The sequence below is a fragment of the Globicephala melas genome, chromosome 9, assembly GCF_963455315.2.
Source record: "Globicephala melas chromosome 9, mGloMel1.2, whole genome shotgun sequence".
NCBI lineage: Eukaryota > Metazoa > Chordata > Mammalia > Artiodactyla > Delphinidae > Globicephala > Globicephala melas.
This window is the reverse complement of record NC_083322.1, coordinates 1,256,342-1,282,612: the sequence shown is the minus strand read 5'-3', so window position 1 is coordinate 1,282,612 and position 26,271 is coordinate 1,256,342. Positions and strand designations below refer to the sequence as shown.

The 26,271-nt window shown below is 46.6% G+C and overlaps 1 protein-coding gene across 2 annotated transcripts in view; it reads left to right on the top strand.

Annotated features, from left to right (window-relative positions):
* Window positions 1-24,797, top strand: part of UBE3C (ubiquitin protein ligase E3C) — a 117,722-nt gene extending 92,925 nt beyond the window's left edge. For both annotated transcript variants that reach the window (XM_030854353.2, XM_030854352.2), the window contains exons 19-23: window positions 4,827-5,039; window positions 11,648-11,836; window positions 11,935-12,001; window positions 16,750-16,880; window positions 23,089-24,797. In XM_030854353.2, the coding sequence (XP_030710213.2) occupies window positions 4,827-5,039; window positions 11,648-11,836; window positions 11,935-12,001; window positions 16,750-16,880; window positions 23,089-23,259 (771 nt within the window). In that variant the 3' untranslated portion in view covers window positions 23,260-24,797. The remainder of the gene's footprint in view (window positions 1-4,826; window positions 5,040-11,647; window positions 11,837-11,934; window positions 12,002-16,749; window positions 16,881-23,088) is intronic.
* Window positions 24,798-26,271: the final 1,474 nt, after the last annotated feature.

Sequence of the window (26,271 nt, the reverse complement as noted above, 5' to 3'; positions counted from 1 at the left end):
ACCAGTAGTAGCCCCAGAGACCATGTTTTTCAACTCTCAGTTATTAATTCTGAAGCCTAGCTACTAAATTAAATAGCATACTGCTGTCAGCTTGCATTCTTATTTTACATACCTTTTATTTTTCAAACTCCAAGGCTAGCATGATCTGAAATAATTAAAATTATCTCCTTGCTCAATTAGAGTGGCTTTAAAACAAGACATCTCTGATATAGTTTTTAGATTAAGTTATAAATGTTCACTTTAGAACTACCTGAAGATTGATAGAGATGCATTTGAAAAGCATTATTTTTTTTATTGATCCTTAATGTAGTAAATTACTGGAGTTATTTGGCCACAAACTAACGGCCTGAGATGCGGCTCACATTGGCTCTCCCGGTAGGCCATGGTTTGCATTAATTGCATTGCGACTGCACTTACTTATATTAAAAGGCTTCTACCGTAATTAATCCTTTTTATTTCAAATCATTTTGGCACAATTTCTAGCTATAAACACTCATAAAGGACAGTTGAAAAATGCGTTATAGGGTTTTTTTCAATATACCTATTGCTATTTTGTCATGACAAGTAGTTATTGATACGCTTCTAGGAACAAGTGTGGTGCAGCTGACTGAGAATTAAGGCCAGTATGAAAAACGCTAAGTGGATTATTTTGCATAAGAAATTGGCAGTTTTGAAGTTGTATAATTAACCTGTGTTTAGAAAACACCTTGATTTATGCTTACATTTGTATCTCAGTTGCATACATTATGGAAATTTAATTTATAACCCATTTAGCTGATGCAATCATAGTTTTTAGTGCTTGTATATTAAATGCTCTAAAGGTTTAAACCTGCCTCGTGTAAAAAATTACCCCTATGCGTTTACATTTTATGAGTCACAGTGCAGTCTCTGTTTAAAATTCAGGTAGCTCTGATAGATTTAACAAACTCCACAGGTTTATTGTTACTAATGCAGAAATGGCAAACAATGACCTTATATATTGAACATCGGATGATTTACACCTTGAGTTTACTTTACAGTCCACTGTACAAATGAGGCTTTTCTTCAACACCTGGGATCAATCACGTCGTCTTCTGCAGAATGCTCTCCTTGGCTTTGAAGGCATCATTCATTTAGAAGTAATGGGGTTTATAAGTGCTTCAGGTTAATAGTATTAGCCATTCTTAACTTGAAGCAAACCGTGGCTTCTCCAAACAGCTCAGTCTTTACATTATCAGTAGATGACTTAAGTGCCAGTTGCCATTTTATTACTCATTCTCTAATTAAGAAGTCCCTTTATGCCATCTTTTCAAAATTAATTGGGTCATCATTAGTCTTCAAATCAAATAAGAGCACAGGGACATAACAGTCCAGTTTCCCTGGCACAGAGCATCTGTGGTCTCCACTGGGGGAAGATGGGGAGCCTGGCCTCCTGAGACGTGGTGACGCGGTGACGTCCCTCGGGAGTGTGGCTCATGGTGCCGGCCAGTAGCTTCTGAACCGAAGCCAGTGCACTCTGGGTGTTTACTTCTGGGAGGATGTTTCATAGCTGTTTCCTAGTTTCCTGCAGTCATATTAGGGGGTGAGAGTTTGAAATGTGGGTCTCGGGGGGGTATCTGAGCTTTCTCTGGACGTTTAGGGGGAAAGGGGGAAGCATGCATGTGAGTGCGCAAGGGTCAGTGATTATAGACTGCCACCCGAGTATGAGACAGAACAGCGGTCCCCAGCCTTTTTGGCGCTAGGGACCAGTTTCGTGGAAGACAGTTTTTCCACGGGGCGGCGGGGAGGAGGGTATGGTTCAGGCAATAATGTGAGCGATGTGGGGAGCGGCAGGTGCAGCTTCGCTCGCTCGCCCATGCGCCACTCACCTCCTGCTGCGCGGCCCGGTTCCTAACAGGCCCCGGACCGGTACCAGTCTGCAGCCCGGGGGTTGGGGACCCCTGAGATAGAGGGTTCAGCAGTGCAGTAGTGCTGGAAGCTGTGACCATGGAAGGGTCCCTCCCACGGTGCACAATGGCACAAGGCTGCCATCTTTAATGTGGGGAAGGTGGGAGGGGCAGTGCCAGCTCACTCTGGCATTAGTTACGTCACACAGGTCTGTCTCACTAAACCCTGTGCTTAGCCTTTAGCGTGTGTGGGTGTGGCCAGGTGGGTGGCCTCTTGGAAGAGTGACTTCTGAAGTTAATTTCATGGCTGAGAGATCACCCCTTAGATTAAATTTTGCTTTATTTTAGTTGCATGCGTAGCATCATAGCACTGAATCCTCACACGTGGTTTAAAGAAGATCTGAGTGTGTCACACGGCATAGCTGATGGTAGGGGTCGCTAAGGCAGAGTTAGTCCAACCCTCACACCCTGTCTGTCCTTCTGGGGTCACAGATGGCCCTGCAAACAGAGAAAGGTCCCTGATCCCCCGTGCTCAAGGCGACGCTTCCAGCTCTGCATTTACCAAGCGAGGGACTGACACCCCTTCTCCCCTGAGAGCGGGGGTGACTACAGTCATGGGAGCTTCTCAGAGGATCCGTGTCTCTGCAGATCAGATGTATGGTAACAAAAATGGCCTTTGCGGGGGAAATCCAGATTTCCCCTTGACTTGCACGTAAGAATCACTTACCTTACAGTCAGTCGGATCTTCCAGGGGCCAAATGGAAATGCGGTCACTGATGCTGCCTGCTTAGCAGAACGCCTGTTACGTAGCAAGCGTTCGATAAGTGGTAACTATTTTCATTAGAACATTTTTGACAAGAAAGGTTTGTTGGGGCTTCTAAGTCATCTGCTACAATAGAATAAGAACGCTTCTGAGAACCACAGCGCGCTTCTGATGCCTTGTCGCATTTTACAGCCTCGGGCCACAGGGGTACTTATCGTGCCAGGGGAACCCGGACATTATGTTGGAAAACTTTATATGATTGTATTTCCTACCCTCCTTTGCTGGAGAATCTCTGGAGATTAATATAGTGATACTAACACTTAGTGTAATCCACACTGGTCATCAGGGAAATGTACTTTAAAACCACAATGAGATTAGATTACCCCGTTGCACCAACCGGAATAACTAAACCTTAAGAGTGACAGTACTGATAGTTGGTGAGAATGTAGACCAGTTAGAACCTTCCTGCATTGCTGGTCATGACGAAAAGAAATTGTGTTTTGGAAGACAGCATGTCAGTGTCTAATATAGTTAAACCTTCCTTGTGCTCCAGTACTTCCACTGTCACCCAGCCTGCTCAGGTATATAATAAAGAGAAGTCAGAGCACAGACCCACAGAAAGGCAGGCCAGTGACTGATATAGCAGCGCTATGATCGTAGCCGAGACTGGAGACCACTCACCTGTCCATCGTCATGTGACTAGGTAGAGCTGTTAACAGCAGTAACATAGGTGAATCTCAAAAACAGTATGTTGTGAGAAGACAGATATGAAAGGACACATACTGTATAGCCCCAATTATGAAGCTCCAGAACTGGCAACACTTATCTGTGGTGACAGTAGAGTGAGGGTTAGCTTGAGGGAGGGAGGGTGTTGACTGAGGACTGAGGGGGCGCTAGGTTTGGGGAGGGGGTGTAAGCGTTCTGTGTTGTGATCTGAACGGTCGTGACACAGCTGTGAGCAAGTACTGGCGTGTTGTGCATTTCACTTTATGTAAATTATACCTTAATATAAATAGTTGCAAAAATCATGACACATTGCCATCCTTAGACGTAAAGGTAGACAGTAACTTACAGGGAAAACACTGATCTGGGCATCAGGGAATCTGGGTTTTGACACCAGTTTTGCTGCCTACTAACTCAATACTGGACAGTCTCCTGAGTTCTAAGGCCCGATCTCTTCATTTTACAGTATGTGTTGGCAAACTACAGCCTGTGGGCCCGTAGCCTGCCACCTAGGTTTGTATGGTCACCGAGCTAAGAATGCTTTTTTTTTTCCCCCATTTGATGGTGAAAAAAAAATCTAAAGAAGAAGAATATTTCTTGACATTGGAAATGACCTGAAACCCAGCCTTGGCACACACTGTGCTCCTTTTGTGCTAAAGGGCAGAGTGGAGGGGTGGCCACCGACGTGGTCTGGCCTGCCGTTGTGGGTGGAATTGTGACCCCCCCCAAAGATGTGCTCAACTCCTAATACCCTTACCTGTGATGCGACATTCGGAAAGATGGGTCTTTGCATATGTAGGCAAGCTCAGGTGAGGTCATATTGGGTAGAGTGGGTCCCAGAATCCAGTGACTGGCATCTTCATAAGAGAAAGGAGAGGGACACACACAAGGGGAGACCAGCACGTCCAGAGGCAGAGGCTGGAGGGGCACAGCAACAGGCCAGGGCCCAGCAAGGTGCCGGCAACGCTGGAGCTGGAAGAGGCAGGAAGGACCCTCCCCTAGCGCCCGCCCCGAGAGCGTGGCCCTGCTGCCACCTTGATTTCAGGCCTTCAGACGGGGAGACGGTAAGTTTCTGTTGTTTGAAGCCACCCGGTCTGTGGTGCTTTGTTACAGCAGCCCTAGGAGACTGATGCACCTGCAGAACACTTCACAGAAAGCACCTGGCAGGCTCCTGCGGCATGAAGGCTGTGGCTCTCAAAAACTCCCATTGGCGTTTCAGCCCCAAAATCCTTTGGTAGTCTGTTCTAGAAGTTTCTACGTAGTGAATGTATGCATCGAATGCTTAAACTGTGGCCTGGCACGTGGTAAACGCTCACCAAATACTAGCTTCCACCGTCCTCCTCATGGAGGAGAATCGTCTGCTCTCTTAGGATTCTGTTAAATATCAAATTGGACATACGTTTTCTCATTTTTAGGAAGTATGAAGAAAGAGTTCTTATGAAATGCTAATCAGTGGTCTTTGCTCTCATTTGAAGGCTCTCTATGAAAATATGCTGGTGGAATTGCCCTTCGCTGGCTTTTTCCTGTCCAAGCTGCTTGGAACCAGCGCGGACGTGGACATCCACCACCTGGCGTCCTTAGACCCCGAAGTGTATAAGAATTTGCTGTTTCTCAAGAGCTACGAAGGTGACGTGGAGGAGCTGGGGTTGAACTTCACTGTGGTGAACAACGACCTCGGAGAGGCACAGGTGGGTCGGGGCTCTGGTGTGCAGAGACGTTTGCGTTCCGCGGTATGAGCTTGTGCGCATCTTCCTTGCAAGAGTCCCGGGGCTGAAAGCAGAGCTGGGGGAGTTCTGGTGGTGAGCGCGGCCCTCGCCACCCCTCGTGGTGCCAGGCTGCCAGGCACAGCAGCCGTCCTCCTGTGACGGTCACTCGCGTGGCTGTGGGCTAACCTTGCCTCTCGCCTCACTTCTGGAGCCTCGGGGGCGGGCAGTGCTCCTTTGTCCTCATCCAGCCGGGTGGCCCTCGGCAGCTCTTAACGCGGGTCGCAGGCCTTCACTGTCCACCTGCGTGCTTCTGTTGTTTTTATCCTTGAGAAAAGTAAATAACATACCAGAGAGTCAAGCTAAGGTTTTGAATAGCTGCTTTATTGAGATACGATCCGTGTACCATGAATTCCGCCCTGTAGCCTGTACAAGGTGGGTTAGTACGACCAGCTCCAGCATCCACGTTTAGGACACTGTTATCACCACGGAGACACCGTGTGCCCAGTAGCACGTCCCGCCCGTCCTCAGTCTAGGCGAGCACTGGCCCACTTCCTGTCGCTGTGCACTTGTCTCTTCTGGGTGTTTTTCACACCTGGAACCTTAGGGTGTGTGGCCTCTGGTGCCTAGCTTCGTTCACTGGGTGCTGCAGGTGTACTTCACTCTCTTTTCTAGCCAATTGATGTATGTGATGATGTATATGTGGATGTAGCACGTATCCTTCATCAGCTGATAAGTGTTCGGGGTATTTCCACTTTTTGGCTCTTAGGAGTAATACTGCTATGAACACTCATGTACACCGTACGTACTGAACGATTTAACACCCAGGATTTGCTTCGGATGTTGTGAGAACCGGGCCGGCAGGTGAAGGCACAGGTGGCCTAGATTGGCCGCGAGGTGGAGCTTGCTGAAGCTGGTGGTGGAGGTGGGCGTGGGGGGTCATCGTACAATTCTGTCTACTTGAACACGCGCGCACGTGATCCCACAGTCTGCAGACCTTTAAAAGATGCACACAGGCGAATCGAATTGTTTGAGCACTTTGGAAGTCATATTTGTTAATATCTCGTTGGATTTTTGAAGTAACCAACTGTTACTATAATGCTGATTGGGTCTTCGTGTTTCCGGTTACTTTTAAGTGCCTCTTGCTGCCTTGTGCAATAATAATAATATCCAGTTAATTCTGGATAAAATAAGGAAGATAATGAGTGACCCTAAAGGTTAAGATTTAAGATTGTAGAGCAATTTTGACTAACTGAAGGATAAAACGTAATTTTTTCTCCCTGATTAAAATAGTTCCATGTAGCATTTTCGCTTTATATTTCTCCGTATCAATTAATTTCTCTTTTCCTATTAGTTATACTCCATCACCAGTATTCCCATTTTCGGAAGTCTTTTCTCCGTTCTGCCATTTAATGTGAACGCTTTATTTGGTAAGAGTTTAAGTGAACTGTGTACATCAAATATAACTATATTATGTTACAGTTTCATTTAACATTCTAATGAGGATGGATTGTGATGGTCATGTAATATGTTAATGAGATACACTAACATACTAGGAGAAACGATAGAATAAAAATCAGTTTAAGAGTAGTCGTGACCTGATGTCTATTTGAAACTTTAATATTGTCTTACTACATGTATATTTATATTTTCAGTCAGATTAAAAACATTCCAACTCTTAAAAAAAAGAGTAACCAACCGTGCTTTTCTGATTATATTTGGTTTTCATAGAAGTTGTCTCTTTCGCAGGAGAGATGCATCTTCTGCTGTTCTTACGTAGATTGATCATCTTTTCTGCATCTAGTAGTTGGACTTTAACTATGAAAGTACTGTTATCTTCAACCTTTGTACTTGCTTCTCTAAGCTTCTGTTACTCCTTGGTTTCTAGTCCAGGCTTTCCAAGGTTGTCGGCTTTGCCAGCTTAGAAGTATCTGTGTGTCCAGCAGGTCCGTAGTGTCCAGTCCAGGCCGCGTGGACCACGCACTGACCCCACGGGTGACTGAGCCCTGTGGCGCAGCGCTGACCCCGTCTGGATCGACGCGGCTTCGAGTGTTTCCTGTGGTGTCGCCTGCTTGCCTCCATGCCTGTTCTTCCCTCCTTCATCGTTCAGGAGGGGTTGGTGGCGCTCTGTGCGCCGGCCAGTGGGCTGTGCGGAGGAGGTTGCCTTTAACTGTAAGCGCACACTCATTCTAACCGGAGGCAGATATGATCTGCCTTGTGAGATCTGTAGTTAGTAGTAGCTCAAAAGGAGTGCTCCCATCCAAGTAGATCAGGGAGGGCTGCCCGGAAGAGGCTCTGGGTGGGTGATGAGGGGTCACCAGGTAGGTAAACAGATGGATTTGGAAGTGGCTGAAGTTTCACAGGCTTGGAGGAGGGTAGGTAGACAGAGCCAAGAAGTCTGGGCTTTATCCTGTCGTCCATGGAGAACCGTTCAGGGCCTTGGGCTTTAGGAAGGCTAAACGTACGCTCAGGAAGCGAGCCGGTGTTTCATTTAGCTGATTTGGGGGTGTTTCGGGGTAAGAGAGCCTAACAGGTGCGTTTCAGAGCTAGTAGGAAAACTAATAATAAGACACTTGCGCCTCCTGTCAGCGGAAGCTGAGGTTCTGGTTCTGTGAGTCAGGGCGGGTCCTGGGTGTTCTCTGGGTCAGGTGGTTCCAGGATTCAGAGGAACCACAGTTTGGTTAGGCAGTGAAAAAGCTTTTAACGAGAGCAGTTTGACCGTAATTTTCATTTGTAAAATTACGTTCTGTGGGTCAGTGTCTTGGACTAAGTAGATTTTATTTGAGTCGGACAAGGGGTGGGGCAGGCAGGACATTCCAGAGTTTCTTCTTTTCCAGACTGATGAACATGCTATTGTTAGGTGTGTCACGTTTGTTTATCCATCTGTTGATGGACATTACAGTTGTTTCAGCTATCGTGAATAATGATGCCATGGCTGTTGCTGTATAAATATCTTTTGGGGTCCCTGTTTTCAGTTATTTTGGGTGTATACCTAAAAGTGGAATTGTTGGGTCACATGGCAGTTCTGGGTTTAACTTTTTGAGGACCCTCTGTACTGTTTTCACATGATGTTACATTCCTGCCAGCAGTGCACAAGGGTTCCGATTTTTCCACATACTTGTCTGCACTTGTTGTTTTCCGCTTCCTTTTCTCTCTGTTTTTTAATAATAGCCCTCCTAGCGGGTGTGAAGTGCCGCTTCACTGTGGTGCTACACATAGTGCACAGTGCTGTGCTGTAGTACCGGGAGTCCCTCAGGAAAACTAAGACTTAGTGTCTTTTCATTGGCTTCCCCCCTTGACTACAGAACTGTTCTGTGGTTTATTCTCCATCGTGATGTCTTCCAAAACTGAAGCAAAAAGCGTACACAGGGGCTTCCCTGGTGGCGCGGTGGTTGAGAGTCCGCCTGCCGATGCAGGGGACGCGGGTTCGTGCCCCGGTCCGGGAAGATCCCACAGGCCGCGGAGCGGCTGGGCCCGTGCGCCATGGCCGCTGAGCCTGCGCGTCCGGAGCCTGTGCTCCGCAACGGGAGAGGCCACAGCAGTGAGAGGCCCATGTACGACAAAAAAAAAAAGCTCCCTGTTTCAGAAATAGGTGACTAAATCCTGAACAGGAATAAAGGAAATAGTGCTTCCTGAGACCTCCTCCTTCCTCCTGCTTGGTCGCCTAGGCATCTTTGAGAACTGGCATCGATGCTGTGAGATAAAAGGATGAGGGGCTGAGAACCAGATTTCATTTGCTTGTTTTGTTTTGACCTCTTCTTCCATCTCATAGAGCTGAAATTTCAGCACTGCAAAACTGAGATGTTTTTTTAGAGATGGGATTTATTATTGTCCGAAGGAAATGTCAACATGCAGACAGCGATGCTGCTGTTGCCTCGCTCCACCTAGTGGCACAACTTAGAAGAAACGAAATAAAAGCTTTGGGGCCGTCGCCGAGGCCTTTGCTAATGGGGGTATTTCCCATTTTCCTTCTGAAATAGACGGTAATGGTGAGATGTCGCATACGTAAGCGTTCCATTAAAGCGCCACTGATAATACTGGAATCTGTTAAAAGCAGAAGTGTGAAGTCAGGATGTTCCAGTTATTCATAGAAATTCCCACTGAGTAGAGAGACTATAGATGATAATGCGTAAGAATAATTATACTAAAGAGTCTAATTGGAAAAATTAAAGTCACTGGTAAAGTACCTAATTTGGGGAGAGATCGTATGGATTTCTGTAGAAATATATGTAAAAACCTAGTTCTCATATACAGGTTTAGGTTTATAAAACATCAGGATTTAAAGATATGTAATATGCAAATACTCATTATGCTGGCAGGTTATGTTAATGAATCCTCCCTCTTAAAATAACGTGTTGCTCTCCAGTTTCTTCTTTAGTGTAATCAGTGTGGCTGCTTGTTAGCCTACTCAGAAGTGAACCTGAGACTTTAGATTACTAACTTATGCACGTGTCTCCCTTGAAGAAATGCTCAGGGTTTAAGATGGAGCCATAAATAATCGTCTGTTCTGTAGACGAGCACTGAACTTGCATCATGCGAGCCTGGCTAAAGCCCTGGTTATGCTGCTTTGCTGTGTGACCTTGGGCGAGTCACAGACCCCGTGCTCGTCTTCAGAAGGGGATAAGCTGCCGTGAGGATGAAATGAGCCCCTGTGCTGAGTGACGGCTGCGGGGGGCGGGGGCAGAGCGTGCGGTGCCTGTGCACTCCCGAGGGCCGTAAGGTGTAGACGTCCAGGGCGGCAGAGAGGAGAGCTCTTGCTTTAAAGATTCCGTGTTTAAAGATTTAAATATGCCCCTCAAAACGGAACTCTGAGGACAGATTTGACGTGATTTAAACATACATAGCTTTTTAGGTGTAGCCTGAGAGAGGAGCTTAAATTACCAGCGTAACCACTTTACCGTTACTAGAAATGTCAGTGCTGTCTGATTACTCAGGTAACGGGGGCTTTGGAAGCTCTTTAAACGATACCTTCACGGGTCCTTTTTCTTCCAGATCACACAGTACATCATCATTTATTATCTGCTTTTAATCCACTTAAAGGAAGCGGGGTGGTGTCTTAGCTGTGGAAACAGAACCGCAGCTTCTGTGGCTCGGGTGACGGGAGGCCTGTCGGGAGAGCGGCACAAGAGACAGCGCGGCCTCGCCCCAGAGCCCCTCCTCGGACCTGGCGGTTCCAGCCCTGAGAACGCGAATTAGTGAGCAGTGAAGCGTCATCTGACACAGCTGCACAGCTTTGATAGCACTAGATGGTTGTATAACCATCAGACAGAGGATAATTTAAGTAAAGCCATCACCAGCTCTTAAAACAGCCCTTTCTGTAAAGTGATAAAACAATTGGGGTAAAATGGCATCACCCCGAGGGAGGGGGGTGTCCTTGTTGCACTTGGAATATAATAACTACCAAGAGCCTAAAGGCTGTGAAGGAAATCACGGCGGGGGGAGGGTATCGGTCATTTTCCCATGGTCCATAATCTAAGCATTCCTCTGCCTTTACCCCCCAAGTTTGCGCTCTACTTACTGGGCGTATTGAGCCTGTTTTGAATGTTACCCAGTTTCCACTGGCAGCAGTCCCTTACTGAATAGCTCCTCCACTCTGGAACGTCTTTGTTCGCTATTTCGGATGTATTTATATTTCTTTATACTTGGCATACATTACCTCATCCACACGCATTGAGAATGCATTTCTTCTGTCTAAGCACTAGTAAACGAGGATTCCGAAGTCTACTCTGGTAAATTAGGCTTACGTATTTGTAGCTGTCTGTGGAGTTTTGTCTAGTCAGCTTTGCTTTTGTGAGTTTACATAGTCACAATTCCAGGATGGACAAAGCAAGTGTCACCGTGCCACAGAGTTCAGGGCCGGGTGACTTCTCTGTGGCACACAGTGAAGTGAGGTGCGGGGCACCCGAGTGCAGGCTCCCCATCTCCGCTGCGGCTCATTCCCCCCAACGCTCCAGGGATGCTTCCCAGGGGTTCCTGACCCTGCGATTTTCTGAGTGTCGTTACACAGTGATAAAGAAGTTCTTTCTAATGCTTGCAGATACATGAGAAATGGAGTTATTTCTAGTGATTACCACTACCCTTTATATCATATTCAAAGTACTTTATGGTAGTAATATGGAAACAGAGAAATATATGCTACCTATATGTGCAAGTAAGAATACTCATATTTTACTACAACCTTAATTCCTTAAGCTGCGTTTTCTCCAAAATGAATCCCTTCTGACTTGTGCTGATCATTCGGTTCATATATTTGCACTTTGTGATTTCTTTTTTGTTTAATTAATTTTTTTTATTGCCCTGTGTGATTTCTCATTATTATTTTTCTAATGGAATTGCCATGATTACATTGTAGCATCATTCCTTGGTACTTTGGAGAAAGCCGGGGTGGTTAATGATCTTAAAGACGGAATAAGATGCCAAGCTTTGGAGGGTCCCATCAGAGGACTCTTCCATCTGTGAGGCCACATGTACTGGTTTTCACTAAGATTGTCGTGTATAGAGCAACACAGTCAAGTTCCCTTGAAACAGTTGTTCTTACTCTTGTTTTACCCTATACTTTGAGAAGTTTTTGACTCTTATTTTCATATTCACAGGTGGTTGAACTAAAATTCGGTGGAAAAGATATCCCGGTGAGCAGTGCCAACCGGATTGCGTACATCCACCTGGTGGCCGACTATCGGCTGAACAGGCAGATCCGCCAGCACTGCCTGGCGTTCCGGCAGGGCCTGGCCAACGTGGTGAGCCTGGAGTGGCTGCGGATGTTCGACCAGCAGGAGATCCAGGTCCACTTCTTGCACCTGGGGACATGGGTGTTTCCTGATGTGAAAGGCCTTCTTAAAATCTGCCTCCAGTTTTATAACCTGAACTTTTGTTTTTTCAGGTATTAATTTCTGGTGCACAAGTTCCCATAAGTCTGGAGGACTTAAAATCCTTTACAAACTATTCAGGTATGTTATCACTACTAGTTATCCATCCCTGAAATGTTACAGATGGTCATGTTTCCAAAGTAATTTCTAACTTGCTTTTTTACATGGGTAATTCATTCATGATTTAAAACCCAGGCTGTGTGGGGTTACAGTGAACTCCTCTTCCTGTCTCATTTCTCACCATCCCATTCCTCCCCTGCCCGTCCCCACCAGGAGTAACCACTGTTCTTGGTGTCTTTACATGTTTACATATAAATACAAATTTCATTCTTATTTTCCTTGTTTGTATACACTATTCTGCAGCCTGCTTTTTTCTCTTCACAACTTCCCTTATTAAGCCTCTTCTTATGGCCACTGGGTTGCCTCCAGTCTTCTGCTTTGACAAATAGTGCTAGACCAAAAAATAGAAGAACCTAAAAACTGAACCTCATCAAAATATTTACTTTTGATTAAATTAAACTTAAAAGTTTTTACTCTTCAAGAAAACGAAAAACCAGAAAGAAGACATATAAATGGCCAGTAAGCACGCAGAAAGATGCTCAGCAACATTAGTCATTAGCGAAACAGCAAAAGCGTAACTAGGTTCTTCCGAGTTGGACTGGTGTACTCTTCGGGCGTTTGTGAGGTTTTTTTGTTCTGTTTTTTTTCTTTTGGCTGTGCCGCGTGTCATGCGGGATCTTAGTTCCCCAACCAGGGATCAAACCCGTGCCCCGTGCAGTGGGAATGTGGAGTCTTAAGCACTGGACCACCAGGGAAGTCCCATAAACTTTATTTTTATATACTTGGGAGCAGTGGAAAGGAAAAAAAAAATCATCCTTAAAACAACCACTATTATTTCGGTTTGTTTTCCTTAACCATAGTCTGTTATTCTGGTATTTTCAGGGTTTTTGGTAAACATCAGCAGACTGGTTTTAAAATTTATATGGAAATGTGAAGGACCTAAAGCAGCCGAAACATAGAAACAAAGTTGAAGGATCATCACCCTGATTCAAAGCTTACTGTAAACCACGGTAACTAAGACGTTGTGGGACTGGCACAGGGATAGACACATCGATCAGCGGAACATGATTGGGAGCTCAGAAACAAATCCTTAGATTTACAGCTAATGATCTTTGACAGTTCAGTGGTACGAGGAAAAGAATGAATTTAGACCTTGACCTCACACCATACGCAGAAATGAATTCAACAGGATCAGAGACCTGTAGGTAAAAGCCAAAACTGTAAAACTTCTAAAAGAACATATAGGAGAAAACCTTCGTGACTTCTGGACTAGGCAGAGTGTTTAGCTGTACGGCAAAAGCATGATCCAGAAAAAAGAAATTGATAGAAATTTGGACTTTCTCAAAATTAAAGGTGTTGCGCTTCAAAAGATACCATTAAAAAAGTGAAAAAACAAGCCAGAGATTAAGAGAAAATATTTCCAAGTAATATATCTAATACTGGCTTATGTCCACAGTATATAAAGAAGTTTTGCAACTCAATAATATAAACAACTGAATTTTAGAACATGGGCAGAAAATAAAGTGTTTCGCTTAAGAAGATATATAAGAATGTCTGGTAAGCAAATAAGCACATGAACAGTTGTTTTAACACCATTAATTATTAGGGAAATGCAAATTAAATTCTGATGAGATACCACTACATACCCACTAGAATGACTGTTCTCAAAGAAGACAATGCTAAGTGTTAGTATGTGAAGAAATTTGAACCCTCTTGCCTGGTGGCAGTGTTAAAATGGTAGAACCTCTTTGGATTTTTGCAAAAGAACGAGGCTGTACCCCCCCCCCACACCATATGCAAAAATTAACTAAAATGGATCAAGAACTTTAATGTAATACCTAAAACCATAAACTCTTAGGAGAACCGGGATAAATCTTCACGGCCTTGGATTCGGCAGCGGGTTCTTAGATACGACACCAAAAGCAGGAGCACAGAAAAAAGTAAATAAATTGGACCTGATCAAAATTACAGGCTTTGTGCATCCAAGAACATTATTAAGAAAGTGAAAAGACAGCCTTCAGAATGGGAGAAGGTATTTGCAAAGCATATGTCTGATGAGGGTCTGGTATCCAGAATGTGTAAAGAACCCTTAGAACTCAACAAGAAGACAAGCCGGTTCAACGACGGGCAGAGTGCTTGAATAGACATTTCGCCAAAGAAGATATTACGCATGGCCAGTACGCTCAGAAAGAGGCTCAGCGTCACTAACCACTACGGAGATGGAAACCAGCCCAGAGGGAGATGTATTCACATCTCTTAGGATGGCTCCACACACACACACACACACACACACACACACACACACACACACACACACACACAAAATAACAAGTGTTGGCAGGGATGTGGAGAAATTGGAACCTCATTCACTGCTTGTGGGAATGTAAAGTAGCCAACATGGAAAGTGGTTTGGTGGTTCCCCAAAAAGCTCAACATAGAATTACTATGTAATCCAGCAATTCAGGACTTCCCTGGTGATCCCGTGGTTAAGACTCCGCCTTCCGGGCTTCCCTGGCGGCACAGTGGTTGAGAGTCCGCCTGCCGATGCAGGGGACACGGGTTCATGCCCCGGTGGGGGAAGATCCCACATGCCGTGGAGCGGCTGGGCCCGTGGGCCATGGCTGCTGAGCCTGCGCGTCCGGAGCCTGTGCTCCGCAACGGGAGAGGCCACAACAGTGAGAGGCCCGCGTACTGGAAAAAAAAAAAAGAATCCGCCTTCCGATGCAGGAGACGTGGGTTCAATCCGTGGTCGGGGAACTAAGATCCCACATGCCTCACACCACAGCTAGGGAGTCTGCGTGGCGCAGCTACTAAGCCCGCACACTCTAGAGCCCGTGCACCACACTAAAAGATCCCACGTGTCGCAGTGACGATCCCACGTGCCGCAACTAAAACCCGACGCAGCCAAACAAATAAATATTAAAAAAAATAATAATCCAGCAATTCTGCGCCTCGGTCTATATCCAGAGGGATTGGAGGCAAGGACTGAAACACCTGTGTTCATGCAACATTGTTCACAGGAGCCAAAAGGTGGAAACAACCCCAGTGCCCACCTACAGGTGATGGATAAACGAATGTGTTGTAGACATACAATGGGAACATTATGAAGTCTTCAAAAGGAATGACGTTCAAATGCACGCTACAACGTGGATGAATCTTGGAAACATTATGCTAAGTGCAATAAGCCAGACACGAAAGGACAGATACTGTATGATTCAACTTCTGTGAAATACCCGGAAGTGGCAAATTCCTAGTCACTGAAAGTAGATGAGAGGTTACCCGGGGCTGGGGAGGGGGCACAGGACGTTACTGCTTAGTGGTTATAGGAGTGCCTGCTTGGGGTGATGAAAACGTTTGGGTTGGAAACAGCAGCATGGTTGCACAACAATGTGAATGTAATTAACACCCTTGGGTTAAACACCTGAAAATGGTTTAAATGGTGAATTTTATGTTACGTGTTTTACGACAATTTTAGAAAGAAACCTATCCAGACTCCTCTGTTCTGTGGAGTGCTGTTTCCCAACCTTTCCTCCAAGGTAAATTTTGAAAAGGTTTTGGAAGTGGATCGTAGTGAAAGTTGCACGGTATCGTGAGTGTAATTTCGTTCAGTGAAACATCTTTAAGCGCACACTGAGAGACCAGATCGTGGTTGTCTATGGGGTGGACATGGGGGTCTTTTGAGGAATGGATATGTTTTAAAACTGGATTGTGGTGATGGTTTCAGAACTATAAATTTACTAAAGTAAATTACGTATATCCATGTGTGTATATCTATATGTATATAACTGTGTGCCTGTGTCTCCCCTTTCTGTAATTAATTTGTATTGCTCTAAATTTGAACTCTAATGCTTCTGTAAAGGCAGGTAATACCTAAGGTCACACTGTCCTCACTGTCAAGTCGTCTGTTGAAAAGAATGAAATCAGTCCAAGCTTTCCTTGCCAAGGAAGTGGTCTTGGCTTCTTTGCATTATCCTGTCTGCACTGAAAGCGTATGCCTTTAATGATCCTAGCTATTCCTATTCTAGTAAATAGCTTTAAAATATTACCATGTTCATTTCGGTGCCAATTAATGCACTTAAGATATTTTATTGATGGTATTTCTGTAGTATATTAACAATGAGGGAACAACATATAGCAATTATTTCCGTTTTAGGAAGCACTTAACTAGATTAAAAGCTGTAGGTAGCAGATATCCCACTTCAGAACAGTGGTCTAATTGAGTGCTGGGGTGGGTTGGTAACCATGGTCTCTACCTTGTTGTCGGAAGGATGGGTGATAAATTTAGATACTAAGATGTGTTGGCAAAGTAACTAGCTCTATTAAAAATAAAAATCCCAGTGTTTCTGCTATTTCTAGATGTGTGACCATCATGTAAATCCTTTGTTATTTAGGGTTTGCTACTCAACAGAGGCTGATTTTTGACCCCTAGCAGAGTTCTTAAAACTCAGACCCCTTTGCAGCATCTTTTGCTGCTAGGGTTCGTCTTGTAGCTGCAGGGTGTTTGTTCCTCATTCTGGCCTTTGGTACTCTACCTTCTGAAGCTTCTCTCCCTGCTGTGTACTTGCCCATCATCTACCAGGACAGAATAAAGGTGTTTCTCTAGAGTTGGCTTTCAGCCGTGAGCTGAAAGAAGAAAAGACTGTTCATCACTGGACAGGCACGGCGAAAAGGAATCACTCTTAAAAGTTTGTTCCTCTGGTGCCTTTAGGAGAATCTTGCTTCTGCAGTTACCTCGTTTTTAATACAGACGTCTGTTCCTTTTGTCATAGGCGGCTATTCTGCTGATCACCCTGTGATCAGAGTCTTCTGGAGAGTCGTGGAAGGCTTCACGGATGAGGAAAAGCGCAAACTGCTCAAGTTCGTGACCAGCTGTTCCCGCCCCCCTCTCCTGGGGTTTAAGGTGCGCAAGCTCGCCGGGCCTTTAAACACCAGCTTGTAACTAGGAAAGCCAGCGGGGTAGCAGGTGGGGCTGAACGAAGTAGTGCGCACACATTGTTTTCAGAGAATAGCGTTGACTGTGTCACAACACCCGGTTTATTATTTCGGTACTGTTTTTAGCCTCATTAACTGAGTATTTCAGCTCCATCACTGAAGGATTGGTTATTATCTGTGTATCCTGGTGCTGGTTTTATTTGAGGTTTTTCCCCTGCGTTCACAGCGTCGACCTATTGCTGTGAGGGTTGTCAGTGTGTTGGGGGTTAAAAGCGAAGAGCTGCTGCAGCCGGGCGGGCGCACGGTGACGTGACTGATTAGTACCACGCGTCTGTGCAGCTCAGGCTGGTTTCACTTCCGAACTGAAGAACACAGGCTACGAATGTTGACGGCGGGTGTTTGGGAAGAATGATGCATGAGCAGTAGTATATTTTTTCCTAGTTGCTCACTGTTACTTATTTCATGTTACCTGGCCTTACTGTGTCGTTTCTGGTAATTCATGTTGATCTCCTATAAACTGGCTTAATATTTTTAGCAATTAAAATTGGTCATGGGGGGCTTCCCTGGTGGCGTAGTGGTTAAGAATCCACCTGCCAGTGCAGGGGATATGGGTTTGAGCCCTGGTCCGGGAAGATCCCACATGCCGCGGAGCAACTAAGCCCGTGCGCCACAACTACTGAGCCTGCGCTCTAGAGCCCGCGAGCCACAGCTACTGAGCCTGTGTGCCTAGAGCCCGTGCTCAGCAACAAGAGAAGCCACCACAATGAGAAGCCCACGCACCGCAGTGAAGAGTAGCCCCTGCTCGCCACAACTAAAGAAAGGCCACGCGCAGCAACAAAGACCCAACGCAGCCAAAAATAATAAATTTATAAAAAAGATAAAATAGGGCTTCCCTGGTGGTGCAGTGGTTTTAGAATCCGTCTGCCAATGCAGGGGACACAGGTTCGAGCCCTGGTCCAGGAAGATCCCACATGCCGCATAGCAGCCAAGCCCGTGAGCCTAGAGCCCGTGCGCTGCAACGTGAGAAGCCACCGCAGTGAGAAGCCCGCGCACCGCCACGAAGAGTAGCCCCTGCTTGCCGCAACTAGAGAAAGCCCGTGCGCAGCAATGAAGACCCAACGCCGCCAAAAAAAAAAAAAAAGCTTGATCCCTGGTTGGGGAGCTAAGATCCCACATGCCTCGCGGCCAAAAAACCAAAGCGTAAAACAAGCAATGTTGTAACAAATTCAATAAAGACTTTAAAAAATGGTCCGCATCAAAAAAACCTTTAAAAAAAAAAGATAAAATAAAATTGGTCATGGGACAATTTATGTTTTTCTTATTAATAGTAAAAGAAATAAAGCTATATTTAATAGTTTAAAGAGGCACACAGTGGTGTATATATAACATAAAATAATAGCAAGGTAGGTAGCATTGTATATTGCGTCTGCTTGTGGAACCTAATGGATTGGCATTCCCTTTCCAGTAACCTTGCATTGGACACTGAGTTATGTATTGCTTGTTCTTTTCTTCAACTTTTACTTTGAAATTATTTAAAATGTATAGAAAAGTTGCAAGAATTGAACAAAGAACTTATTAACCCACTTTGACCCATCGTTAACATTTTGCCACATTTGTTTTATCATTCTCTCTATGATATACATATATTTCTTTCTGAATCATTTTGGAGTAAAAGTTGAAGACATCATGTTTCTTACACATTTTTCCTACCACCTCAATGCTCTCTTACACAGACACAGTTAAGTGATCAAAAGTAAGGAATGCACAGTGATGTACTGAGCTTCTCTGAGCCTCTGCTTCAGAGTGTGGTCCTGAGACCAGCAGCTTCAGCACCACCTGAGACCTTGTTGGAGTTAAAACATTCTCCGGCCTCGCCCAGACCCCCTGAGTCCACTCAAGGAGGGGGCTCAGCCCTCCTGTTTCTACCTGCCCCTCGGTGTCCAGAGCACCTGCAGCGGCCCAGCCGTCCCGCAGTCCTCCGTGGACTTCGACTTCCCTGGTCTGCAGTCCAGTCCAAGGCTGCACACTGTTTACTAGCCGGTTTCCTCCAGTTGTGGCTCGCGGGCTTCAGTAGTTGTGGCTCACGGGCTGTGGAGCGCAGGCTCAGTAGTTGTGGCTCATGGGCTTAGTTGCTCTGCGGCATGTGGGATCTTCCCAGACCAGGGCTCGAACCCATGTCCCCTGCATTGGCAGATGGATTCTTAACCACTGCGCCACCAGGGAAGCCCCCACAGGGATTGTGTAAATGAAGTTTTTGTTTGCCAGTAGAGAACCACGTGAAGACTGATGATAAGAAGCATGTAAGTCTCTGGAGTCAGCAATTCGTGGCTGTGCTCTCGCTGCTCGGTTTTGCCCACGTCATAAACTATGTGCTAAATTCAACATGTAGATGAAACAAGATCCAGTTGAAATGCAGTTTCGGCCGTTTGGGCACCTGTTGTGGGCTGATGTGCCACGTGCTCGGGGTCCCAGTCAGGGCAGGAGCTGCACTCCTGTTTTGTTCTTTCTTTTCCTCTACAGTGGTTAGTAGGTAATTATTTTTTATGCTATTCTTTTTTTTCCTTGTAACAAAATTAATGTTTTCATTATAGAAAATTGGAAGTTGTGGTTTATAAAGAAGAAAAAAAATACCTATAATTACTCCCATTCTAACCATTATCGTGTTTGTATGTGAATGTGTGTTTGTATCTATCTATCTATATATATATACACATATACATATGGGCATGTGTTTATGCAGATAGATATGATTTTAAAATATAACTTAAGCTGTATCGTGTTCAGTTTTACAGGCTGCTTTTTTCACTCAACATTACATCAGGATCATCCACATTTTAAATAGTCTTTGAAATATTTTTAATAAACTTCATAATGTCCCATCATGTGAGTCTACAATTTACGTACTTTTTTTTTTATTAGTTGTTTACAACTGTTCCTTCCTAATAGTGCCGTCAGCATCCTTGTACCTAAATCGTCTGCATCTCTGATTACTAGGATCCGCTCCTAGAAGTAGAGGCCGTGGTGAAGGATGTGAATGTGTGTGAGTTCCTGCTGCTTCCTGCCAGGCTGTCCCCACAGAGTTACCAGGTTACACCCACAAGAGGAGGATTTGGAGCCAGTGTCCGCAGAGACCACTGAATAGACTCGCCTCTGCAGTGGCATTTGAAGCGTTTGCGCTCCTGTCACAGCTCTAAGGAGGGAGCGTGCTAGTGTAACGGGCGCCGACCAGGCCCACCGTCCTGGTTCTCACTCCTCCCCAGGCACCAGCTGGGCTGCCGTTTTGCTCTTCTGTCACCGTTTTCTGCGTACATTTGGCAGAGAAGTTTAACTAGCCAGGCTTCTGAAACCCTGCAGCAGTGGAAAGGCGAGAGCACACAGGCCCAAGAGCTAGCAGACTGAGGCTGTCTGGGTAAAGACAGTCCCCACTGCATTGTGCTTCTGCTGGAAGGGAATGTATACATCACATCTTGTATCTAATGATGTTCATGTATCACAGAGAGAGTCACTGGTTATCTGTAGCCATCAAAGGACCTGGCGTGTTCAGTCTGGAACAGTGTCTAGGAGTTCAGCCTGCAGATACTTTTGCCCAATGTAAAATGACTTGAGGACATGGTTACTTATTGCATCATTGTTTGGAAAAAGTGGAAACTTTTCCACTGGGCCCCGTGCAGCTACAGAGAAGCTGGGGAGACCAGCTTGCTGTGGGAAGGCCACAGAGACGCATTATTAGATGGAAAACCGTCGAGGTGCAGACGGCGTCTATAATGTGCTAGCGCCTTATGCTTGTTAGGTGGAGGAGGGAGAAAACACTCTTGTCTCTGTGGAAGGTCCTCAAGACACCCACAGCATTGCTGCTCATGGGGTGGGAACTGGGCAGCTGGGGGCATTTTTACACTATAGCTGGAAAAAATAGCCAGAACGTCATTATTATGTCTAAAAAATGACAGCGGATGCCCGACGCCATCCGTGCTGGTGCTGCGGACAAGCCGCAGTCCAGACGCTGCGTCTGCCTGGGCGTCTCTCTAGCCTTTTCTGGCCTGCAGGCCCCGCCCTCCTCAACTCTGCCTGTGGTCCAGTCAGTGGGGGAGCTGGGTTGCTTCTTTGCGTGTCTTGTAAACTGGTCGCTAGAGGCTTCACCGGATTCTAGATGTGAATGTTCCCTTTGGCAGTAAGGCTGCACAGACGCTGTCGTGATGCTCACGTCCTCTGGCTCCAGCATCAGACCCCGTGGTCGTGAGTCGTCTCTGCAGCGCGGCTCTGTCTGTTTCCAGCGTCCTGGCTTTCTGCATCTGGGCGTCTGAGGGGCTGAGCGGTCACAGAGCTGCGGTCGCCGCCTAGATCCATTCTTTGCTGTGCTTGAAAGCAGCCATCTTCCAGTTGTATCGTTTCTTCCTTTCTTAGCTGATTTCTCTATTACGAAAAACTTTATATTTTCTCATCAGCTCTTTGGTTACCCTGAGGACTGTTTGTACAGCCAGGATACAACAATCAAGGAACTCTTGATTATTCCTCATTTACAAGTTATCAGAACATTGAGGGGGATAACTGGCATCTTCTGAAGTACATTTTGGTTCCTTTCTTATCATTATGAACTTTTCACATTTGATGTGTTTCAGTCCATTGCAGTCGCTCTTTGATAGTGCCCCATCCGTGGGCGGGCGAGGGCCTCCAGGTGGGCTCCAGGATCCCAGGTAGCTTTGCGTCGCTTTCTTGCTTTCTGGTATGAGAAGATAGTAACACTTGTCACGTACATTTCCTGGCCCACGTCTGGAATCGGATGTTTTCCCAAGAAGCCCTGTTTCCTTTCTTCAAGAATAGGTTGGTAGAGACCAAAACCCAGGCACTTGATCTGTTCATTGTCACAGGTGGTCATTGTGTCCAGGCCTTTTCAGTGGACAGAGCTAGGAAATGGGCGTTCTTTTGTCCCCAAGAGAAAAATTCATCACAAGTTCAAACTGCTATTTCAAATTGAAATTTAGGCGTATAAGGTTTCTACCCCTTTGATTTTTATATTGGGGTCTCTCTGCCTATGAAAACCGTGGCTCCTGTTAGTTCATTTGCTTCCTCTGATAAGTTCTAGGGCCCTGCTCTAAGTTACAGTTGTCTCTAATACTTACATAACAGTGGGGCTTCCCAGTGGCACAGTAGTTAAGAATCTGCCTGCCAGTGCAGGGGACACGGATTTGAGCCCTGGTCCAGGAAGATCCCACATGCCACGGAGCAGCTAAGCCCGTGCGCCACAACTACTGAGCCTGCGCTCTAGAGCCCGCAAGCCACAGCTACTGGAGCCGCATGCCACAACTGCTGAAGCCCACATGCCACAACTACTGAAGCCCACGTGCCGCAACTACTGAAGCCCACGCACCTAGAGCCCGTGCTCCACAAGAGAAGCCACCGCAATGAGAAGCCCGCGCACCGCAACGAAGAGTAGCCCCCGCTCACCGCAACTAGAGAAAGCCCACGCACAGCAACAAAGACCCAACACAGCCCCAAAAATTAATTAATTAATTAAAAATTAATAGCCATAAAAATACTTATATAACAGTTATACATCATACTACAGTGGTTTTAGAACAATACCAATAATTTGCTGTGACAAAACCGTTGTGAGATTTCTTTGCAATTCTAAAACACTGGAAATATTCCTCTCTGTGTGATTAAGCCACCAATAAATAGGTTTATTTGTTTCATTTTGCTTTCGATATTTAGAGATTGCCTTTTTCTCTCCTGGATTGAAATTGTTTTACGTTCACTGTTGCTGCATCCACGTGGCCCCTGAGCCTGATCCACACGGTGTGGTTCATTTGGAGAAGACGGGCTTCTGCCCTTCCTGTGGTTTGGTATAAGCAGAGGTTTATATCTTCAGCTCTTCACCCTTGTACCTTTCTGAATTTTAAACACATTTTTAAAAGACTAAAAAAATAAAAGCTTTAGAGACCCTGCTCACTGACAAGGCTATGTCTCCCACGAATTAATGCTATTCTTTATCACTTTTTATGCGTGGAGCCCAGGGTACAGGATTTGGTAGAAATTTAGAGCTGAGTCTTGAGCGCAGTGCAAGAGCGAGTGTCCTTTGGGGAAAGGTGACTAGGGGCGGCAGCTTTTGCGTACGAGTCTGGAAAGCTCATTTCAGGCCGTGCTTGTTAACCTTCTCCTGCACACCCGCTGTCTTCCAGGAGCTGTACCCCGCGTTCTGCATTCACAACGGGGGCTCCGACCTGGAGCGGCTGCCCACGGCCAGCACCTGCATGAACCTGCTGAAGCTCCCCGAGTTCCAGGACGAGGCACTGCTGCGGAGCAAGCTGCTCTACGCCATCGAGTGCGCCGCGGGCTTCGAGCTGAGCTGAGCTGAACCGGCGCGGCCGCGGCCCACCCTTGACGGCGAAGGCCAGGGCCTCTGCGCGGCACCTCCGGCCAGCAGGGCGCCCAGGCTCTCCTGGGTCCCTCCCCCGCCACCCCTCTTCCTGCATTTTTAAATGATTTACTAAGTTGTGCTCTCGTATTTAGATGGGCGTTGCTTTTCAAATAACTTAAAATAACAAATGTTATGTGCCACGTGGCTAACTTAGTAATTTTGCCAAGAAGAGCACAGTTTTAAGACTGGTGGCAACTCAGTGAAATTAACCAAAGATGAAGCTTCGGCTTTGCTGGTGGAACCGAGCGCGGCCTGGGCTCCTGGCAGAGGCGCTGCTTGTGGCTCGGCCCAGCTCCGGGTCTGCAGAGAGACAGGCCTGAGGGCGGAGAGGCTCGCTCTGGGGGCCACTGCTTCTTGTGTGGTTGAATTGTTTACAGGCCTAATTGGTAAAACTAAAGGCTTCCCCCCCCCCCCCCGCTGCCTTTTCCCAGAGTGGTTAGGTTTGGAAAGTAGATAACAATGGTAATATTTTATTTGTGTTTTTTAAGCCATTTCCCCAAAACGGGACTAGCATGCTTGTTTCCGGCCTGCCGCTGACCTGCATCTTGATGGTTCGGACGTTACTGTGTGGGGGTGTGTGTGAGGCGGGAACTTCCTTCTGTTTCCATTTCTGTCTCCACCTTGTGCCTGGAGAGCTTTCAGGGGAGGGGGTCCCGGTCCAGTCCCTGCGGCGTGTGTGACCCACGAGGGCTCGGGGAGAGGAGACCCTGCAGCGCCGTCTCAAGTCACTTGAACCAAAGTGGTCCTGCGCCTTTGCACTGCGGCCCGGGCTCCGCGGGCCGGTCCTCCTGGATGTGCGGGGATGCCGCGCTCCCGCACCCTCTGCCCCCCCATCGGTGCTGCTGTGTAGGAGGGGCGGGCGGCCCAGGCGCCTGGGGCCTGGGTGATTCTCTCGGGATTCGGCACTTTATCAGGACCTGGGTGGTTTCAGTCTCCACAAGTCTCCAAAAGCAGAGAGCGTTTCAGAGCATCACCTGTGGACACAGATGCTGGGGCCGCGGAGGACTCTGGACCGTGCGCGACTTCTCTCCCACGGCTGGTGTTTCGCTGCCACTGGAGCTCTGAGCTGTCGTGTTGAACTGGCCAGAATTAGCAATATACTTCTAAATGTGGGAGAACTGAATGACACTTTCAAGACCGTGACCGTTATCGAAACAAAATGTATAATTTCTTAATTTGAAGAATAAATTAAGTGTTTAAATGCTGTTTGTAGTCTTGATATACAGAAATAAAATAAGTAGGGTTTGTCCTTGGTTTTATTTTTATTTTAGGTCGTTTTGTGTTGAATGTTCTGTAGCTTCTTGCTAGTTGATGTGTATATTTTATCATCAGTATTTTGGAGACGGAATACCTGGGACTGAAGAGACCTGGGCAGTTACTCTTATTCGGGTTGCTTTCCTCAGCTATTCTGAGCATGTTTATTTGTATGTTCCAGTGGCTAAATATTTGCATTAAATTTTTTCCCAAGTCCATGTTGGAGTCGTACCCCAGATCATTGTAATTAGTTCTATTCTGCCCTAGTGAAACCACAGCTTCTGAACATTAGTTTTATCAGGCTTGTTTAAATGTCATCGGTTCATACAGGGTACAGCCACCTGTGCTTCGGAGGAGGTGTACTAGGCAGTAACGCCTGCCATCTGAAATGCGCTGAGCGAGGCTTCGAGAAGGTTGGCCTGTAACAGCCCTTCCCGCACGTGCTCTGGTGAGAGCCAGGCCCTCCAGGAGTGACCCTCACCTTGCCAGTTCTCATTACTGAGGAAATTATACTTCAGGAAGGTTCTCCTTTCTCCATCGTCTCGTTTGCCGTTCCTGGTTCTGTTCTGCTCTGCTTGGCGCTGGTAGTTTTGTGCTCACACCATGGGAGAGGCTGCAGACATTTCTCACAGGCTGTGTCTGCGAAGAGACTTCTTCTGCCTGGTGTCCCAGGAAAGCTGATTAGGGCAGTGGTATCACACCGCGGTGCTCACGCCGCCCTGGTGCCACTCTGATACTGGCGATGTGTTGGTTCCGTGGCTCTTGGGGGCGGGGGCAGATGTGCATCTGCGTGGCTCGGCCCTGGGTACCGCGGGGGCCCAGTGAGGTGGCCCCGGGCGGACCAGGCCTGCGGTCTTGTTAGTCAGAGGCAGACAGTCGTGCTGATCACAGTGTGACCCGCACAGACCTGTGATGCTCGTGGGCTTGGAGCCCAGGCCGGGCTCTGCCAGGGGCAAGCTTCCTGAAGAGCGGAGTGCAGAGGTGGAAGTAATTTAATATTTAAGAAAGAAAGTAATTTGATATTTAAGAAAGGTAAACAGCTAGAGGTGCATATTAATGCAAATAAAATAGAAATTTTATTTGAGCTAGCCTAAATGAGCTATAGCCACACTAATATTTAGCTGAATTCCTACAGTCGCCTCTTGCAAACTCGTCTGCTCCCGGTCTGAAAGTGTTACGTATAATAGCTTAGTAATCTGTGCCCCAAGTAACAGCCACGTCTGCGCCACACAGGTCAGCAGATCTCTCCTGGGATTTGTTTTAGGGGCATCACCCCCACTCCCCAAACAAAGGGTGTCACTGAGCCCGACCTTGGCTTCCAAAGGCTTCTTCATGACACCACAGTGGTGGCCGGAGTGGACGACCGGAGGCCGGTGACCAGCAGGTCCAGGTGGGAAGTTGGGCGAGAGCTGAGAGGATGGAGGCAAGGTCCAGCGGGGGCTCCTGTGGCCTCAGAGCATCCCGGACCACCCAGAGGTCTCTGCTTCCTGGAAACTGTGAGTTCTTAGCCTGAGTACTTCGTGCCTCAGCTTACACATCTGTGAAATGGGGATAATCTAGATGCAGGTCTCCCCCATTAAGAAGGACTCACTTCAGTACCTGGTTTTGCTAGCCAAAAGAAATTTGGAGAGGATTGGCACTTTTACCAAAAAAAAAAAAGGTGAAAAGGGAAAATCTCATTCAGCTCAGC